This window comes from Emiliania huxleyi, assembly GCF_000372725.1.
Source record: "Emiliania huxleyi CCMP1516 unplaced genomic scaffold EMIHUscaffold_43, whole genome shotgun sequence".
In the NCBI taxonomy this organism is placed as follows: Eukaryota; Haptophyta; order Isochrysidales; family Noelaerhabdaceae; genus Emiliania; species Emiliania huxleyi.
In genome coordinates, this window is record NW_005198751.1 from 436,023 (window position 1) to 453,124 (window position 17,102).

Genomic DNA, 17,102 nt, shown 5'->3' on the forward strand with positions numbered 1-17,102 from the left:
GGGGGGGGGGGGGGGCAAGCGGTCACACAACCACAGGCCTGCGGGACGGGGCCTGCCGGACGGCCAGAGCTGCGCCTCGACCGAAGCGATCTCCTCCCCCCCTCCCCTCCCCTCCCCCCTCCTCCCCAACTGGGCGGCCGGCGCCTGCGCAAAGCTGAAGCGGCCGCCCTCGAAGTTTTGGTTGGCGTAGCCGACGTTCGGCCCGTCGACGACGAAGTCGAAAGCGGGCTGCCCCTCGAGCCACCGGCTGAAGCGGCGCAGCCGGTCGGAGCCGCGCGAGCCGAGCCGCTGGTGGGCGCGCGAGAGGAGCACCGACCGAACCTGCGGCGGGCGGGGCGGGCGGGGCGGGTGGGGCGGGGCGGGAGGGGCAGGAGCGAGACGGCAGCGAGACGCGATCTGGGCGGGAGCTGGGCGGGAACTGGGCGGGAGCGAAGCGTGAGCGAGGCGGCAGCGAGGCGGCAGCGAGGCGGCAGCGAGGCGGCAGCGAGGCGGCAGCGAGGCGGCAGCGAGGCGGCAGCGAGGCGGCAGCGAGGCGGCAGCGAGGCGGCAGCTAGGAGGCAGCGGGGCTGGAGGTTGGCTGTGCACCTGCTCGCGCTGCTCCTCGGGGAGTGTGAGCAGCTGCAGACCGCCTCCGCAGCAAGGGCACCTCCCGTCGTGGCCGACAGCGACGCGGGTGGCAGCCGCGGAGCCGCCGACTGCGACGACCGCCGCCTCGATTGCGGCGGCGGTCTCTGCGCCCGGCGTCGAGTGCTCGCGCAGAAGTCTGTCCAGCTGGCGGCGGAGCTGCCGCGGCGAGGCGCGGCTGCCGTGCAGCAGCAGCAGCGCGGCGTGGTCCTCCTGGGGGGAGAGAGCGGGGCGGGGTGAGGGGAGGAGAGGCAAGGGGGGGAGCGCGGTGCGTGCGCGGCTTCGCTGGCCTGCGAGAGCACCAGCCCGTGCCTCACCAGCCGCCCGCTAAAGCGCATTGCGTCGACCTGCCGGCCCGCCGCGCACAGCGCGTGCAACACCGGAGAGGCGTTGCGACCTCGCGGCGCGATGCCGCGCTGGAGCATCCGGCGGAAGGTGACCAGGGCGCGGTCCAGGTCGCCGCTCCCCAGCTGCGCGCGCAGAAGGCACGAGTACGCGCCCTCCGAGTCGTTGCCGGCCGCCACGAGCGACTCAAAGAGCGACTCGGCGACGGGAAGCTCGCAGCCGCAGAGCGAGATGGCGCGGCTCACTGCGTCGACGTTGAGAGGCAGCCCCTCTGCCCTCATGTTGGCCAGCGTCGCCTGCGCCGCCTCGCACGCCTCTGCGGCGGGCAGCGCCTGCAGCTCGGCCAGCTGCCTCAGGTGTCGCCCGGCGGCCTTGCGGCGGCTGGCGTCGCAGGTGCGCATGAGGGGCGCGCCAAGCCGCAGCGCCGCCGCCGGAGCGGCGAACGCCGCGAGGCAGCAGAAGAGAGGAAACAGCCGCGCCATCCGTGGCCAGCGGCCAAGCGCGCCCGCAGCAGACGCAGCGACGCGAGGCAGCCAGACAGCAACTCGGAGGTTATTTCTCTTTCTGGGCTGGCGAGTGGCTTGGGGGCGTGCCGCCCTGCTTGCTCTAGGTGAAACGTCTAAAGGACGAAGATGCACGAGGGTGCGACCAACTCCGCACGACGGGCGGAGAAGACGGGCACTAGACCACGCGAGGGAGGACTGGGAGAGTGTGAATGGAGGGACACATGTGGTTCAGACAGACGTCCCCCCCCTCGACGTAGTCGAGTCACTAACATGGAAAAGGGAGGAAGGTGTCCCTCTTGATGGAGCATGGAACATGCATGAGGAGAGTCCGTGGCTCTCGGGAGGCGCGCGACGCGGGCGCGTGGCGAGCGCTCATGGCTTGGCGAGAAGGAGACTTGCTTCCCGTCTGATGGGGTTGGGGAAGGAGGCTCCTTGACATTCATGATCTTGTCTCGCAGCTCGAAGAAGCGCTGGGGCTTGAGCGGCTTCGTGAAGTAGTCCGCGAGATTCTCGTCGCTGCGGACGAAGGGAACGCAAATCTTGTGGCCTCCTCGATCGCTTCGCGGATGAAGAAGTGGCGCCGCTCGACGTGTTTGAGCTTGCCGTGGTTCTCGGGGTTGTAGGCGGAGGCGATAGCGGCCTGGTTGTCGCAGTACTGCTTGGTGGGCGGGGCCTCGGGGGGGCTGATGACCTCGCCGTCCTTGACGTACGACTCGAGCTCGGCCTTTATTTAGGCGACGGTAGCTCAGCACGTCTTTGGTCGCCTCGGAGGCAGCCATGATCTCGGACTGGCAGGACGAGAGCGCGATGGAGGGCTGCTGGACGCTGCGCCAGTGAACGATGGCCTGCCACATGAGGACGATCCACCCGGACGTGGACCTACGCGTCTCCCAACTAGCGTCGCTCATGGCGACGAGGTCGTCGTTCTCATGCTCGCCGTCCCGGCTCGGCTCGTAGGTTAGGCCGATGTGGGGATGGTGGCGGAAGTACTCGAGGAAACAGAACATCTCCTCAAAGACGTCGTCGGTGGGCTTGGCCATGCACCGCCAGAGAAGGCCGAAGGCGAGCGCCCCGTCGCAGCGCGTGTTGGTGACGAGGTAGCTCGCGACGCCGCAAAAGCACTGGCTGAGGTGGACGTCGGCAGGGTCACGCTCGGTGGCGTCGTCACATGCGGCAATGACCCCTTTGGCAATCTGGGGCGTGTACGGCGGCATGTTGGCGTGTCGGACGGGCGGTGGTCCGCGTAGGCGACCGATGAGCTTCTCGCGGAACTGCTCAACGAATCGGCGGGCGTACTGCTCCTGCGAGACGTGGACGAAGCCGTCGTGGCGCCTGGTGACCTGGATGTTAGCGCGATGTCGACGTCGGAGCGGAAGGACTCGTTGGTATGCTCGGCGAGGAACTTGGTGAGGAGCGCAGTGAGCTGTGTGGGATTCAGTCGCTCGTCCAGTCGTTGACGCGGGTAACGCGGCGGACACGCCGCCTGAAGTCGGAGTGGATCCGCCCAGCCTGAGCGCCAAAAGCGGTGGCAAGAAGGGGCTTGACGGCGACGGTCTCGAGGATCAGCCTCTGGAGCTTCGGCCGGACATTAGCGATCGAGGAACGGATAGCAGCTAAGCGGGCAATGGAAGTGCCGCTAGCACCCCGGATCCTGGCGGCTTTCTCGCGGTAGATGGTCCGCAGAGCGTCGTCGGCGAAGAAGGTCTTGAGGATCGTCTCGGCGTAGATGGTATCGACCCGCTTGATGACGCGCGGGGCGACGACAATCCCCGCAACGATAGCAGCCTGTTTTTCATTGACGGATTTGCGCGAAGTCGTCGGCAGTCGGCTTCCGCGTGTCGTCGGCGACGAACTCGAGCAAGTCGGAAAGGTTGCGCAGCTCGAGCAGTTCCAGCTCGTGGCGCGCGCAGCGCACCGCGTCGGCGCTGGCGCTGCAAACGGTGGGCGAGATGTTATCAATGTAGACGGCGAAATTCGTGAGGAAGAAGTAGCCGAGCCGTCTTCGTCTTGCAGTCGGCTCCACTCGAGGAACGTGGCGAGGTTCGCCGCGAGTTCAGGGAGGGAGGCGGCCAGAACGAACTTGCACTCGGTCTGTAGTGCATTGGCACTCTGTTGAGCGCCTTGCAGGAGATCCCGAATTTCGGAATGCACCAAGGTTAAGGTGCGGGCGTGTCAGGCATGGCCTGGGAGGGATAGCGTGTCGGGCTCCACAAAGGGCTGACGCGACCAGTCGAGTCGCTGCCACGTGCAAGCCCCACCCGGCTGGCGAGTGGCTTGGGGGCGTGCCGCCCTGCTTGCTCTAGGTGAAACGTCTAAAGGACGAAGATGCACGAGGGTGCGACCAACTCCGCAGCCACGACGGGCGGAGAAGACGGGCACTAGACGTCTAGACCAGGGAGGAAGAAGGAGGGACACGTGTGGTTCAGACGGGGTCTGGGCCCTCCCGTCTGGGTTTTCCCTCTCTTCACGCCGGAAATTTTCACAGCAGAAAAAGAAATTTTCCGCGGAAATCACGATGTCAAGAGTCAACCCTCCCCAAGTGAGGTGATCTGGTGCTTGTAGGGCTTGAGAGTGGCCTGCCATGTCACAGGAAGGACTATGGTTGCAGGAGAGTACCACCAGCCATCACTTAGTTGGTATAGTACCCCAGTCATGATTTTTTTTTAGTTTCCCATAAGTAGGGTAGGTAGGTAGGTAGGTAGGTAGGGGCACCGCAGGGGCCGGCCAGGTTTTTTCAGAATTTCATCATGAGGCCCCAAGCAAAAAAAAAGAAGGCGGAGTTTTCTTCCCATGATTTTCCTTGAACGATTTTTCTCGCCGCGCCGCTCCACAATGCCTTTCTCCGTTGCCTCCAGCCGCGCGGCGCCATCGTCCTCGACCCAGTGCCGGCCTGTGACAAGCTTGGCAGCTCGCGGATCGACGATCGCCACGAGCTGCTGCCCGGCGACGGCCGCTCGCCTTCGACGACCGTCCTAACAATCGGCGGTGAGCGGCCACCTCCTTGGCCCAGCGCTGGTGTTATCACGTCTCAGCTGCTTCATTGCCATGTCCAGCTGTGGCGAAGACGCGCTGACAGCAATTCTGTGCACGCAGTTGGACCAGCACGGCCATCGGGTGCGTGGCGCAAAAAGACCTGTTTGCGCTGTCTTCGATCTCAGCGGCTACATGCGCTGCTGCGCGTACCTGTGATGCACATGTTGATCACATCCATATACCTCACTAACATACAGCTGGCGAGCCTTGCATCCCTCGTCTGGCCATGCTGTGCATCATCTCACCGTATGCAGCCGTATACGCCCACAGTGCTCACAGGGTCGGGTGTCACGGTGCTCGTGGCAAGCATCTCCGTCACTCTTGTGACTTGTGGGCTTGGTGGTGTTGCCTCCGGTGCTGCTGCTGGCTAGGGTGCCAATGGCGCGACGGGAGGCGGCCATTGGCGCCACTACACGAACGATTGTTCGGGGACGGAAAAATCCAGTCGGTTTGCGGCTGCCGGACGATGGCGAGAACGTGCGTCACGAGCTACTGTGTGCGGTGGCGGGCTCGGGGAGCGGAACCAAGCTTGTCGAGGACGCACAGAGGGTGGGTCTGGAGGATGGCGTATGGCGAGCGATCTGGGTGCAAGTGGTGCACTCCAGGCGTGTACCACACCCATTGTTAGACATCAACGATCTGTTCTTTTTCTTTTTTGTTATTATTTATTAGACCTTCGGAAAAAGAAATCCGAAGACCTCGGGCAAAAATGGTGGCCTGCCTCTGCACCCTCGCCGCGGCCGGCGTCAGCATCTCGCCCACCGCCCGGCGCCTCGTCCTCGTGCGGCACGGCGCCGTCAACCGCGAGAAGGCTGTGCCCGCCATCAAGCCGGGCGGCTTCTACGGCGGCAATGTCGACGTGCCGCTCTCCACAGTCGGCGAGGCGGAGGCGCTGGCGGCCGCCAAGCACATCGCGTCCAACCACCTCGACGAGGTCAAGATCATCTGGTCCTCGCCGATGCGGCGGGCGCTATTCGGGGCACGCGCCGTCGGCACCGCCCTCGCCGTCGCCGCGAGTGAGGGTGGGGTTTGGCAGCCGCCGATGGAGATCGACACCTTCGAGGCCTTCCGCGAGGTGGACCGTGGTCCGATCGGCGCGGGCTGGACCGATCTCACCGCCGAGGAGATCGAGGCGCGAGACGGCCCGGACGCAATGCAGCGGTTTGCGCTCGAGAGCACGCCGGGCGCCTTCAACGCCGTCAACGGCGGCGAGGGCTTCTGCGACGTGCGCTCCCGCGTGCTCGAGCAGCGGGACGCGATGCTGCGCGCGCTGCCGCCCGGCGGCGCCGGCGTCATCGTGTCGCACATGTGGGTCACGCGCGCGATGGTGGGCGAGGCGCTGGGCGAGCCCAACCCGATGAGGGTGGACATCCCGACCGCCTCTATCTCCGTCGTCGACTACCCGGAGGGCTTCAGCGCGCAGGCTTTCGCCAGCGGCGCGTGCGAGCCGCCGACCGTGGCGTGCGTCGGCCTGAAGCCGTCGCTGGAGTGACGAGAGCCTGTACCCCAGAGTGTACACGCATTCTTCCGGTCGCGGACCTCTGCGATCTTCCCAAAGATCTTCTGGGAGGCTTGGAGGGCTTGGAGCATCACTTGCTCTTGGGTCTTGGGAGCACCAGGATTCCGGCCTCGGCGCCTCGCGCGTTATAGGCGTCATTAATTTCTTTTTCCGCACGACACTGGGCACTCGTGCGCGCCAGCCCTGTGAGAGAAGAAAGAACAGAAAAACAAAACAAGGGGTGGCGTCAAAAATTCTTTTTCCGTCATGTACATTATGGTGAGACGCACTTGGGACGCAGTCGTCGTTGGTGGCGGCGTCGTCGGCTGCGCCGTGCTGCGCGAGCTGACTGTCCGCCGCGGCTGGCGCTGCCTGCTCGTGGAGCGGCAGCCGCACCTCGTCGCCGGCGCATCGGCCGGCAACACGGGCATCGCGTGCACCGCGTCGGACGTCGCTACCGGCACGGTGGAGCACGCCTGCCTCTCCGAGGGCGCGCGCCTCAATCTCCCCGCGTGGACGGAGCTCAACGTGCCGCACCGCCCGACGGGCTCGATGTACGCCGCGTTTGACGCCGACGGCCTGAGCCGGCTCGAGGCGGAGCTGGAGATGCGGCGAGCGCGCGGCGACCCGGACGCCGCGCTGCTGACGGCGGCCGAGGCGCGCGCGCGCGAGCCTGCGCTCGCGCCGTCGGTGCTCGGCGCACTGCTCGTGGCGGGCGAGGTGACGGTGGACCCTTGGCTGGCGCCGATCGCGTACGCCCGGCACGCGCACGAGAACGGCGCCACGATACAGCGCGGCAGAGAGGTGGCGGCCGCGGCGTGGGAGGGAGGTCGCTGGCGGCTGACCCTCTCTCCGGCGGAGGCGGAGGCCGAGGGGCCAGAGGTTGTGGAGGCGTCCGTCGTTGTGGCTTGCGGCGGGCTGCTCGGCGACGCGCTCGAGGCGCTGCACCGGCGGCCGCCCTTCGCGATTAAGCCGCGGCGAGGCGACTTTTTGCTCTTTGACGGGTCGGCCCGTGCGCTCGTCGGCGCCACGCCCGTCGGTCAGCCGCCGGGCGACGTCTCGCGCGGTGCGTCACGTCCTGGCGCTCCGAGACCGCGACGACGCGAGATGACGCGAGGTGACGCGAGATGACGCGAGGTTAGGTGTGTATGTCTGGCGGTCGGCGCTCGGCGTTGTGGCGTGCGGCCCGACCGCGGAGCCCGTGAGGGAGGTAGAGATGCCGCCGCGGGAGGAGGCGCGGCCAGAGGTGCGTGCGGCGCTGCTCGACGCGGCGTGCGCCGCCGTGCCGCAGCTCCGCGAGGCTGGTGTGGCGGGATCCTACTCTGGCCTCCGGCCGGGATGCGACCTCTCCGCCGACTACCAGATCGGGCGCGCCGAGGGGTCGAGCTGGGTCACCGTGGGCGCCATCCGCTCCACCGGCCTCACCGGGGCGCTCGGCATCGCCCGCCGCGCAGCCGCACTCTGCGACGAGGCGTGGCGCGAGAGCGGGGCCGCAGCCGAGCCGCCGCCCCCGCCGGGCGGCGGCGCCGTGCGGACGACGCCGCTGCCGCCGCTGCACGAGATTGCGGCCTCGTACCGCGCGCGCGCCGACGGGAGCGTCGTCTTTGGCGCCGACGAGGCGGGCTTCGGCCCGCACCTCGTGACGCACCCGCTGACGGCGGCAGGGCTGGACGCGCAGCTCGCGGGGATGCTGCGCGGGACGGCGTTATGATAGCCGTTTATCTTTTTTTGTGACCTGCAACACAGAGCTTTTTGCGTCCGCCGTCGGCGATTATCTCTACGAAACTCGGACCTGTCCAAGACTTGGCTCCCCTGGGGGCTGAGGGCCAAAAGTAAAACGCGCAACGCCGCTCTCGGCTCTCAGAGAGGCGTTATATCTCAGTAACCCCGCTCGCAGGTACTAGAGCAGCGTTCGTCAAGCTCAAACCCCACTCTACACAACACAGAGCAGTGTTTGCCTAACAAGACTCCGCTCTGCAACCTTCAGAGCGGACTCTTGCTCAGAAAAACACCGACCAAACACGTTCGAGCGGAGTCAAGTCAGTGCAACACCGCTCAACATAGCGGGAGCGGTCAATTTCCGCGGAGAGGCTGCTTTCGCCTCCCTCAGTCGCGCTCTCCTTCGCTCCTCCTCTTCAGAGCGGGACTTTGCTGAGTGAACACCGCTCTAGCTAGTAAGAGCAGCGATTGCTTTAAGCTGACACCGCTCTAAATGGCGTGAGCGGCGTATCACTAAACGCGACGCCGCTCTGACTACTCGGAGCAGTGACGACCCACCCACACGCGCTCAACCCCAGGGGCGGGGCTCGCCACGCCGCGCCGCGCGCCACGAGCGATCGTGGATCCGCCGTCGGCGTCAAGTGGCATCGCCGTCCCGGCGTCCCAGAGCAGCGTCTATTCAGGGCGACGCCGCTCACGCCATTTAGAGCGGTGTCAGCTTAAAGCAATCGCTGCTATGACCAGCTAGAGCGGTGTTCACTCAGCAAAGTCCCGCTCTGAAGAGGAGGGGCGGAGGAGAGCGCGACTGAGGGAGGCGAAAGCAGCCTCTCCGCGGAAATTGACCGCTTCCGCTATGTTGAGCGGTGTTGCACTGACTTGACTCCGCTCGAACGTGCTCGGTCGGTGTTTTTCTGAGCAAGAGTCCGCTCTGAAGGTTGCAGAGCGGAGTCTTGTTAGGCAAACGCTGCTCTGTGTTGTGTAGAGTGGGGTTTGAGCTTGACGAACGCTGCTCTAGTACCTGCGAGCGGGGTTACTGAGATATAACGCCTCTCTGAGAGCCGAGAGCGGCGTTGAGCGTTTTACTTTTGGCCCTCAGCCGGCTCTGGGACTGCGGGAGGCTCATATCACGAGTTGCACCCCGTGTTGCAGCGCGTGCCGCCGCCTCGATCGTCGCCGCGTCGCCATGGCGCCGATGTCTGCGCCGCGCCGCCTGCACGTGCACTTCTGCGACGCGGGCGAGCCGACCGAGGTGCTCGTTCATTCGGGCCAGGACATCCTGTGCACGGTGTCGCAAAAGATCGGCGTCCCCGTTCACGTGATCGCACTGGAGCTGCTCGATGGGAAGGTGCCATACGACCCGGCGCTCCACGCCATGTGCAATCACATCCGGGCGGTGCGGCGCCGCGGCGGCGCGGGGCACCGTGGCGAGGCCTCCACCGGCTCGCAGCAGCAGTCGGACCTCTTCAACTTCCCGTCGGCCAAGATATTGCTCACAACCGAGACCCAGGGCATCTTCTCGCAGGAGACGGCAGTGTACGAGCTGCTCGACAACGCGCTCGAGTCGGTGTACCTCCGGAGTATCGCGAGCGGGGCCCCTGCATCGTATATTCTTCAAGTCGTCCTGCTCATCGACCTCTCGTGCAACATTCTGCGGGTCGTGGACAACGGGCGCAGCTTGACGCACGATGAGCTGGTGATGTGGGGGCAGCTTGGGACCTCGGACCACCAGAACCACGGCGGCTCGGCCTCCGGCTTCTTCCCCGTGCGCTACTCGCGGTTCGGCGTAAAGGCGCTGCTGGGAGAGGGCGGCGAGCTCTCAATGGCGAGGGTGGAGGGCGGCCCCCGTGGCAGTGGGACGAAGGCCCAAGCTGACGATGCCGATCGCGAAGGTGGCCGCCCCACCATTGCCGCGCCCGCGCCACGCCTCCTCACTCCTCTCCACCGCCACCCTTCCCAGCACCCTCCCAGCCGCCACCAATTTCCTGCGCGCACACCCTCGCAGATGATGGCGGCGGCTGAGGAGGGCGACCGCAAGGGCGAGTGGAAGCAGCCCGTCACGTCGTGGCAGCCGGACGCGCAGGTGCGCGCGCTGTTGGGCCGCGAGGGGTGGGGCGACAAGGCGACGTGCTTCGAGGTGCGCAACGTCAAGGGCAACACCCTGCGCGAGGTGGAGGCGATGCTCACGCAGCAGGGCGGCCTCGCCGACAAGGTGTGTGACAAGTACCTCCCCTGCCTCGTGTGCCTCGTGACGACCGACCCCAGCTCGGCGGCGCGCGCTCTGCCGGAGATGGAGGGCTTTCCCCGGCAGCCAATTCGGATGAGCATCGAGCTCGGCGAGAGGTGCATCACGCTCAACGACGAGATCTTTGGCAACGGCGATGTCGACAACCTGCGCTGCTCGGAGATCCTCCTCGCGCGCCAAATCCGCGACCAGCACCTCGATAAGTTGTTCCCGCAGGCGGCAGGCGGCCACGCAGCGCTGCGACGCGCTCCGCCGACCCCTCGTGCCCGTCGATGACCAAGGTCTTCTCGGGCACCTGCGAGGCGGGCGGCAAGCGGGGCTCGTGGCGGCTCGTCCTCGTACGAGTACTTCCCGTCGATCAACGGCGACAAGTCGATGCCGCCGGTCGTCGAGCCCGGCTGCTTCGAGGTTCGGTGGAACGGGCGGCTGCTCTCCGAGGGGCGCACGAGACGTTCCAGTTCACCGAGCACGCGGGCGCGAAGGAGTTGCTCGGGCGCGGCTTCCCGAAGGACCTGCCGGAGGCCGTGTGGCAGCGCTTCACCGGGACCCTCTACCGAGGATCCTTTACGTTGACGGCAACTTCGCCGTGGAGCCGACCAAGAACGCGATGCTGCACGATTCGTCGGTGGACAGCCTCGTGCAGAACCTACTTTTTCCGCAAGTGGGACTCGAGGGCGGAGAAGCAGCGCGGCCACAGCTCGGCCCGCTCGTCGCCTCACTCGTCCCCAATCTTTGGCTCGCCAGGCTACGGGCCTGGGGGAGGCAACTCGCCCCGGGAGGTCGCCAGCATGCGGCAGCAGCAGCAGCTCGACGCGGCGCAGAAGAAGAAGGAGCAGATGGTCCCCCTCCCAAGAGAAATGTGCCCCTGGCTGCACGACTGCCGCCCCAAGGTGGAGGAGGACATCATTTTGGTGGCCGAGGGGACCGTTTTCCCCCCCTTCCCCCTTTCCCTCCTTTTGCGGCTTACCCCCTTCCCCCCCCCCCCCCCCGCGCGCGCGCGCAGGCTCCGCGAGCCCAGAGGAGGCCGCTGACGCCATCATCAACCACCTCAAGGACGAGGTGCGCGACATCAACCCCGACGACGAGGAGCTCACGCCCGCGCTCGAAAAGGCCAAGGACGCGCTGTCGGCCCTGCTGCCGATGGTGTCGGAGCTGCTCAAGGGCGAGAGGACGACGATGACCCTGTTGCTCACTGACATTGAGGACAAGCGCAGCAAGGCGACGGAAGAGGCTGCCGCAGCGCACAAGCTGAAGGAGGCACGCGCCCACGACCTGAGGGATTCTTGAGATTCGATCGAGATTTGTCCGAGATTTGTCCGAGATTGAGCCGAGATTGAGCCGAGATTCTATCCCTCATCCTGCTCTACATTACCAAGGATGTGGGTGTGATGGTCAGGTGGCAATTGTCGAGGTCACCAGCGACACAAGTTGACCAACCACAAGTGGCGACATCAGCATCAAGAAGACGTTGCACAAGGGCGGACGCGGCACCCCGGAGGGGGGCCACTGCTACTCAGGCGGGCCAATTTGCCTGCTACTCAGGCGGGCGACCGCCGATATCCACCTCGCGCCGGGGGACACCTGGGTCGACACGCCGCAGCAGCGGGCACCAGTCAACTCGAGCGACGCGGCACCCCTGGAACAACGGCATCACAAGGCGCGAGCACGCGAGCTTCATCAACGCACTCAAGGCTAGCCACCCCACCCCTCCTCGCAGATGCTACCACACACGCCCCCCTTGCCCCCCCTCCCCCTGACCCCCCCACCCCCACCCACCCGTCACCCCCCTCTGCGTCACAGGCGGCCGTCAAGGCGGGCAACACAATCCTGCACTACGGCGAACCAATCGTCTGCAAGCAGGCCGGGGTGACCTGCGTCGACGTGCTGCACATCCTCCGCTACGCCTTTGGCGCTGAGGGCAACGGCTCCTACCGCAACACCAAGGTCAAGTGGAGTTGGGCCGCGCCCTTCATCTCGTGGCTCTTCGGGCGGCACTACACGCACGACGCGCCCGGCGACTGCGAGAACGTCGGCCGCTTTCTCTTCGCCCTGCTGGCGGGCCTCGTGCGGCACCATGGCGTGTAGGCGCCCGCTGCCGCTTCCCCGCGCGAGCCGCTCCCCCCCGCCGCCCGCCATCTCTCTCGATGGCGGTGCCGAGCGGGGGCGCTGCGGAGCCGGGCATCGACTGGGCGCACTCGCATCCATCTGCGGGGAGGACTCAAGCCGCTGCCCCCCGCCGCCCGCCATCTCGTGATGGCGGTGCCGAGCGGGGGCGCTGCGGAGCCGGGCATCGACTGGGCGCACTCGCATCCATCTGCGGGGAGGGCTCGCTACCTTCTGCTTCCCCTGGGGCCTCCAGTGGGCAGCGCAGAGTGCGCATCCCTCTCGACTTTATCGTAGTGTCTTAGTGGAGGGTATGCTGTCGTGTTGTATGCGCTATTTACATGGGAATTTGAGGAATCTGACGGCGTATGAATGACCTGCAAGGGTGTAGTTGTCTCAGTCCCTCTCTCGTGTGTGAGTGTGGGGTGGTGTGCGTGTGGTGCGGGATTGCGGGTCCCCGGAGGTCCGTCTCGGCTCTCGCTCTCCTACTTGGTCTACTTGAGTTCGTACTTGCCTCTTCGAGCAGCGCGGGGGGAGGACCAGACAGCCCGACACCCGGGCGATAGAACATGCCAGCTGGGCTCTTCCAGGGCTCTCGTGGCCCGTGGCGCGAAACCCAGGTGAATAGGGCGGGCTGCGGCGGGCGCAATAACTATTCACAGCTTATGAAAACCGGAAACACTAGAGTCTGCAGAAGAGTTCGAGTGGTCTTCGTGCTCAGAAGGATCAAGAGAGTTCTATTCACACCCTTTGTGCGTTGAAGACCACAGGCAATGCCCGTTTACACCCAACCGACGAGTCGCTGGGCCCTCTGGGACCTCTGAGGCTGAGAGCCGGAGCCGGGGTCCGGGGAGCGCGCGCTGCTCGGAGGCACTCTCGGGATATACGATCGGATCGATGGTTTAACTAAAGCAAAAGACAGGTTGGTTTCCATTAATGGCGACACGCCGGATTGCGGATAGATCTAGAGAGCTCGACACGCTCACCCTCACGGAGCCACACACGCGCGAGACCGCCATCATCGGTGAGGGTCGGAAGGTAGCATGGCCCCCACCGCTGAGCGCTCGCCTCCCGCAGCGGCAGCAGCTTGCGCAGCGGCAGTCGTCTCGAGGGCCTCGGCACGCTCCCTCAGCACACCGACAACTGCCACACTGCCCTTCTCCTCGGCCATCTGCAGCGCCGTCTTGCCCTCCTCGTCGCGCAGCGTCATGTCTGCGCCCGCCCGGAGCAGGCGGAGCACGACGGCGGGCTGGCGGTTGCAGTGGGCAGCACTCATCAGCGCGGTGCGGCCCTTCCCGTCCTTAGTGTTAACCTCTGCGCCGTGCCTCAGCAGCACGTCGACCGCCCGCTCGTGGCCGCGCCGGACGGCACTCATCAGCGCTGTGACGCCGTCCATGTCCTGCTTCTCGACGCTCGCCCCGTAGCACAGCAGCTTCTCGATGATGCAGCCGCGGCCGCTGTGCGCAGCCATGAAGAGCGCGGTCTTGCCGCAAGCGGTCTGCTGTCCCACCTCCGCCCCCCGCCGCAGCAGCAACTCGGCCAGCCTTCCGTCGCCCTTGGAGACAGCCGTCATGAGCAGCGTGAAACCGCTCAACTCGCCGCGCGGCCTGGTGTACGTCGCATTGACCTGCCCGCCGCCGTCGAGCCACTCCAGCACGGCCGCCGGGCGGCCTCGCCACACCACCTCGGGAACGGCGTCGCTGCTCAGCGCGCCCCCCTCGCCGCCACCAGCGCCAGCGGCGGCGGCGGCAGCGTCAGCAGCGCCAAGCGAGACCGAAACTAGCGGGTCCGTGAGCGGAGCAACCGGCGCCGCGCACGGCGCGAGGGGGGCCGTGAGGAGGGTGGGCGTGCACAGCGTCGCATCGTCCGAGAGGGAAGCGAGACCAAGAGGCGGCAGGCGGGCGGGCGGCAGCAGCGGCGGCGGCGGCGGCGCGGGCGGCGGCGGCATGAGCGAGGTGCTCGCTCCGGCCTCCCCCCCCGGCTGTGCGACCGCACCGAGCGTGGCGCTCGCACCCGCCCACTGGGCCGTGCTGCACGGCGCGAGGAGCTTCAGCTCGTCGCGAGCGGAAGAGGCTGAGGGCGGGAGCCGCGATCCGGCCAAAGCACAAAGCGGGGCAGCGGAGGTGGCGCCTCCGACGAGAGGCAGTCCGGGCGGCTGTGAGGCGTAAGACCAAGCGGCGGCGAGGCTCTCGTCGAGGCTCGAGGCTGCCGGCGCGGGCTTGAAGGGGAACGCACGCCGATAGGCCGCCCCGTCGGGCCGGATGAAGCGCCAAAAGACCTGCCACTCCCTCTGGCACCAGAAGCAGACGAGCAGCGAACGATCGCGCTCGCGATGCACCGGCTCAAACGGCAGGAAGCGAGTCCTCCGACTGCCGCCGCCGCCGCCCGCGCCGCCGCCGCCGCCCGCGCCGCCGCTGCCGCGCGCGCCGCCGCTGTCGCGCGCTCTGCCGCTGCCTCGCAACTCGGTGATGCCGCACCGCTGACACCCTTCTGTGTGGAAGGGGCCCTCCCGCTCGCGCACCCGCGTGATGCCGATGCGGTATGGTTCGGCGGATAGGTACTCCGCCCACGCGTGCTGGCCCTCCCACCAGTCGTGCCACTCCTGGTGGCAAAAGAAGCAGAGCGTGAAGAGGTTCGCCGGGTCAAAGGGGTGCCCTCCTTCGGAAATCGGGAGGACGTGATGCTTCTCGAGCGGGCCGCGGCCGAGAGCCGCGTGGCCATCTTTGGTGATGCCACACCGGCGGCACGTGCTGTCCGTGGGGGCTCTGTCGAAAGCGCGCTGGGCCGTGTTATGCATCACATCGCGGCGGAGCGTCTTCCCCTGGGCTCGCAGCTCGTCCCACCGCGCCTCCATGTTGCGCCGGAGCCGAGCCTTTCTCTCCTCACGATCCTCATCTCCCCGTCCCCGCTTGCGACCGGTAGGCTCGGTAGAGTCGGGGGCCTCTATGGCTGCGGTTTTTAAAAAAGCGCCCAAGAAAGTTTTTTTTCCCCCCCCCCCCCCGGGGGGGGGGGGGGGCGAGTATCTCACATTTACTTGATAAACCAGCCGATCCAACAATCCTTTCACACCGGACGGTAGAGCCGAATCTGACGGCCAGAAAGCTCACCAGCCTCGCAACACATGCCATACCCATCCCTGACAAGCGTGGTTTGACTCACAGAAGCCGCAGGCCACGTGGAGACATAGCTACGTGACCACGCAAAACACGCCCGGAGACGGCTCACATCCCGATATCCCGGGCTCCAACAATGGTCCCACTATCGGGCCTATCGCGGTCCGACGCCGATCTACTTGGCTGTCCCCAGCCCACAGGTACCGGGTGCACCCAGCCTGGCTGCAGGAGGGCGGACCCGGGCCGAACCTCCCACTCAGAGGTCCATTGAAGTCGTCCGCGGCGCCGTCCCGAAGCAGCAGCCGCGGGAGCGGGAGCGGGGAAGCTCGTACTCGGCCCGACGCGATAATATTAACGATGCAATGCCAACTGTGCGTACAATGACTTGTACACACATCACCTGGGTCGTGATGGTCCATAGGAAGGATGGACAGAGTCACGCACATCGCCTACACGGTCTGAGGGTGGTGAGGACTGATACATGCCCGGGTCGGGTTGAGTGCGCTCGGAGAAGAACAAAGTGTGAACTATGGGCCAAATGCGCTGGTCAAGGGGACAAGAGGAGTTGTGTGTGACAGGGCTGCCTGGAGCAGCCCCAAGCTGGAGGCCTTCGTCCACAGAGACCCGTCGAGGAGCGTCTTCTAGCATTGTCTGCACCACTGTCACGGATCACGCAAGGCCGCTACGGAGACGAGCAGCTCCGAATCCGCGGCAATCTTCATGCATCCAGGCGTCACAGTCAATATCAGTGGTCTAGCCACCGCCATGCACAGCTTGACGTCGATGTCTCCAGGCTGGAGTGCCTGTATCCTTTGTTACGCCGCTCGGAGGTCTGATGGAGCCGCAGAACACCTGGGGCTGTGAGGGCGTCAGGCGGTGCCGCAGATAGACTTCTACCTCATAGCGCGCACCGATCTATCCGTGCCGGGCCCTGGCCGCCGCCAGCGGACGGTGCTCTACCAGCAAGGTCACCTACAGGGCACATTGTTGGACTTTGGCGGCCGATTTGCGCTTCGAGCCGCCGCGCGGGAATCAGCACCGGCAGGCAGCGAGAGCACGACTGGCGACCGAGAAGCCAGCAGTGCTGCGCCGACACATGCCGGTCTGGACAGTGCGCGAAGCAGCCGCATGCGGCCTTACTGAGGCCGAGCGCGCGGCGATTGTTGGACGGTCACGTCGTTTCGGTTTATCGGGACGCGCCTGGATATCAAGTAAATGCGAGATACCCTTGAAACGTCTGTGGCGACAGTCCGCCCATCGCGCTGCGCCGTGCTCTCTGCGGCGCTCCACAGGCCACGTAGTCTTCCCAGCGGTGCATGGCAGATGCACCGAGCTCCCTGGCGACCCCCGTCGAGGCTCGGACCCGCGGCTTCGTCGCCACCATGCTACGCAACCTCGGCTCAGCGCTGGGTGGCAAACGCCGGCCAAGCCGACGGTAAGACTGTCACCAGCGGCCCTGGCAGCCGGCCAATCAATGCCGCAACACGCACACCGTTCGAGTGTGCTCGGCCGAACCACCCAAAGCGACCGCGCTCGCTCGTCTCAGGTTCTCCGCCCATCAACTACGCCTCCGCGAGCGGCTGCCTCCGCGAGCGGCAGCTTTGGCACCGGCCGCACCGGTGCGAGAGTACAGTGCCCACACGCCGCGCCCATTATCGCTGCTGCGTGTGCTGGACACGCCTAGCACGTCGACTCCGCAGGGCACGGCGAGCCATACTGACCTGTCACCGCATGCACTGCTCACTCTGGTTGCAGACAGAGCGTGAGGCGGGCTTAGTGCATCTAGCCCTGAGGCCGAGCGCTGATCCACAGGCCACGATCTAGGTAGTCCACGAGCGACGACAGCAGGCTTCTCCTTTGAGCGGCCGGTCAGTTTGGCGCGCTGCCCCACGGCTCACGCGGCTTGCTGCCAGTGCAGC

At 66.2% G+C, this 17,102-nt stretch overlaps 2 protein-coding genes across 2 annotated transcripts; one reads left to right on the forward strand and one right to left on the reverse strand.

The window, feature by feature from the left end:
- Nucleotides 1-22: 22 nt before the first annotated feature.
- On the reverse strand, nucleotides 23-1,451 carry EMIHUDRAFT_210390 (hypothetical protein; the record flags this gene model as incomplete). Its single annotated transcript, XM_005769191.1, has 4 exons — nucleotides 23-38; nucleotides 131-288; nucleotides 586-783; nucleotides 927-1,451. The coding sequence occupies 4 exons, from the start codon at nucleotides 1,449-1,451 to the stop codon at nucleotides 23-25; spliced, it is 897 nt and encodes a 298-aa protein (XP_005769248.1).
- Nucleotides 1,452-6,282: 4,831 nt separating this feature from the next.
- On the forward strand, nucleotides 6,283-7,717 carry EMIHUDRAFT_102779 (hypothetical protein; the record flags this gene model as incomplete). Its single annotated transcript, XM_005769192.1, has 2 exons — nucleotides 6,283-7,072; nucleotides 7,149-7,717. The coding sequence occupies 2 exons, from the start codon at nucleotides 6,283-6,285 to the stop codon at nucleotides 7,715-7,717; spliced, it is 1,359 nt and encodes a 452-aa protein (XP_005769249.1).
- Between the last annotated feature and the right edge of the window lie 9,385 nt (nucleotides 7,718-17,102).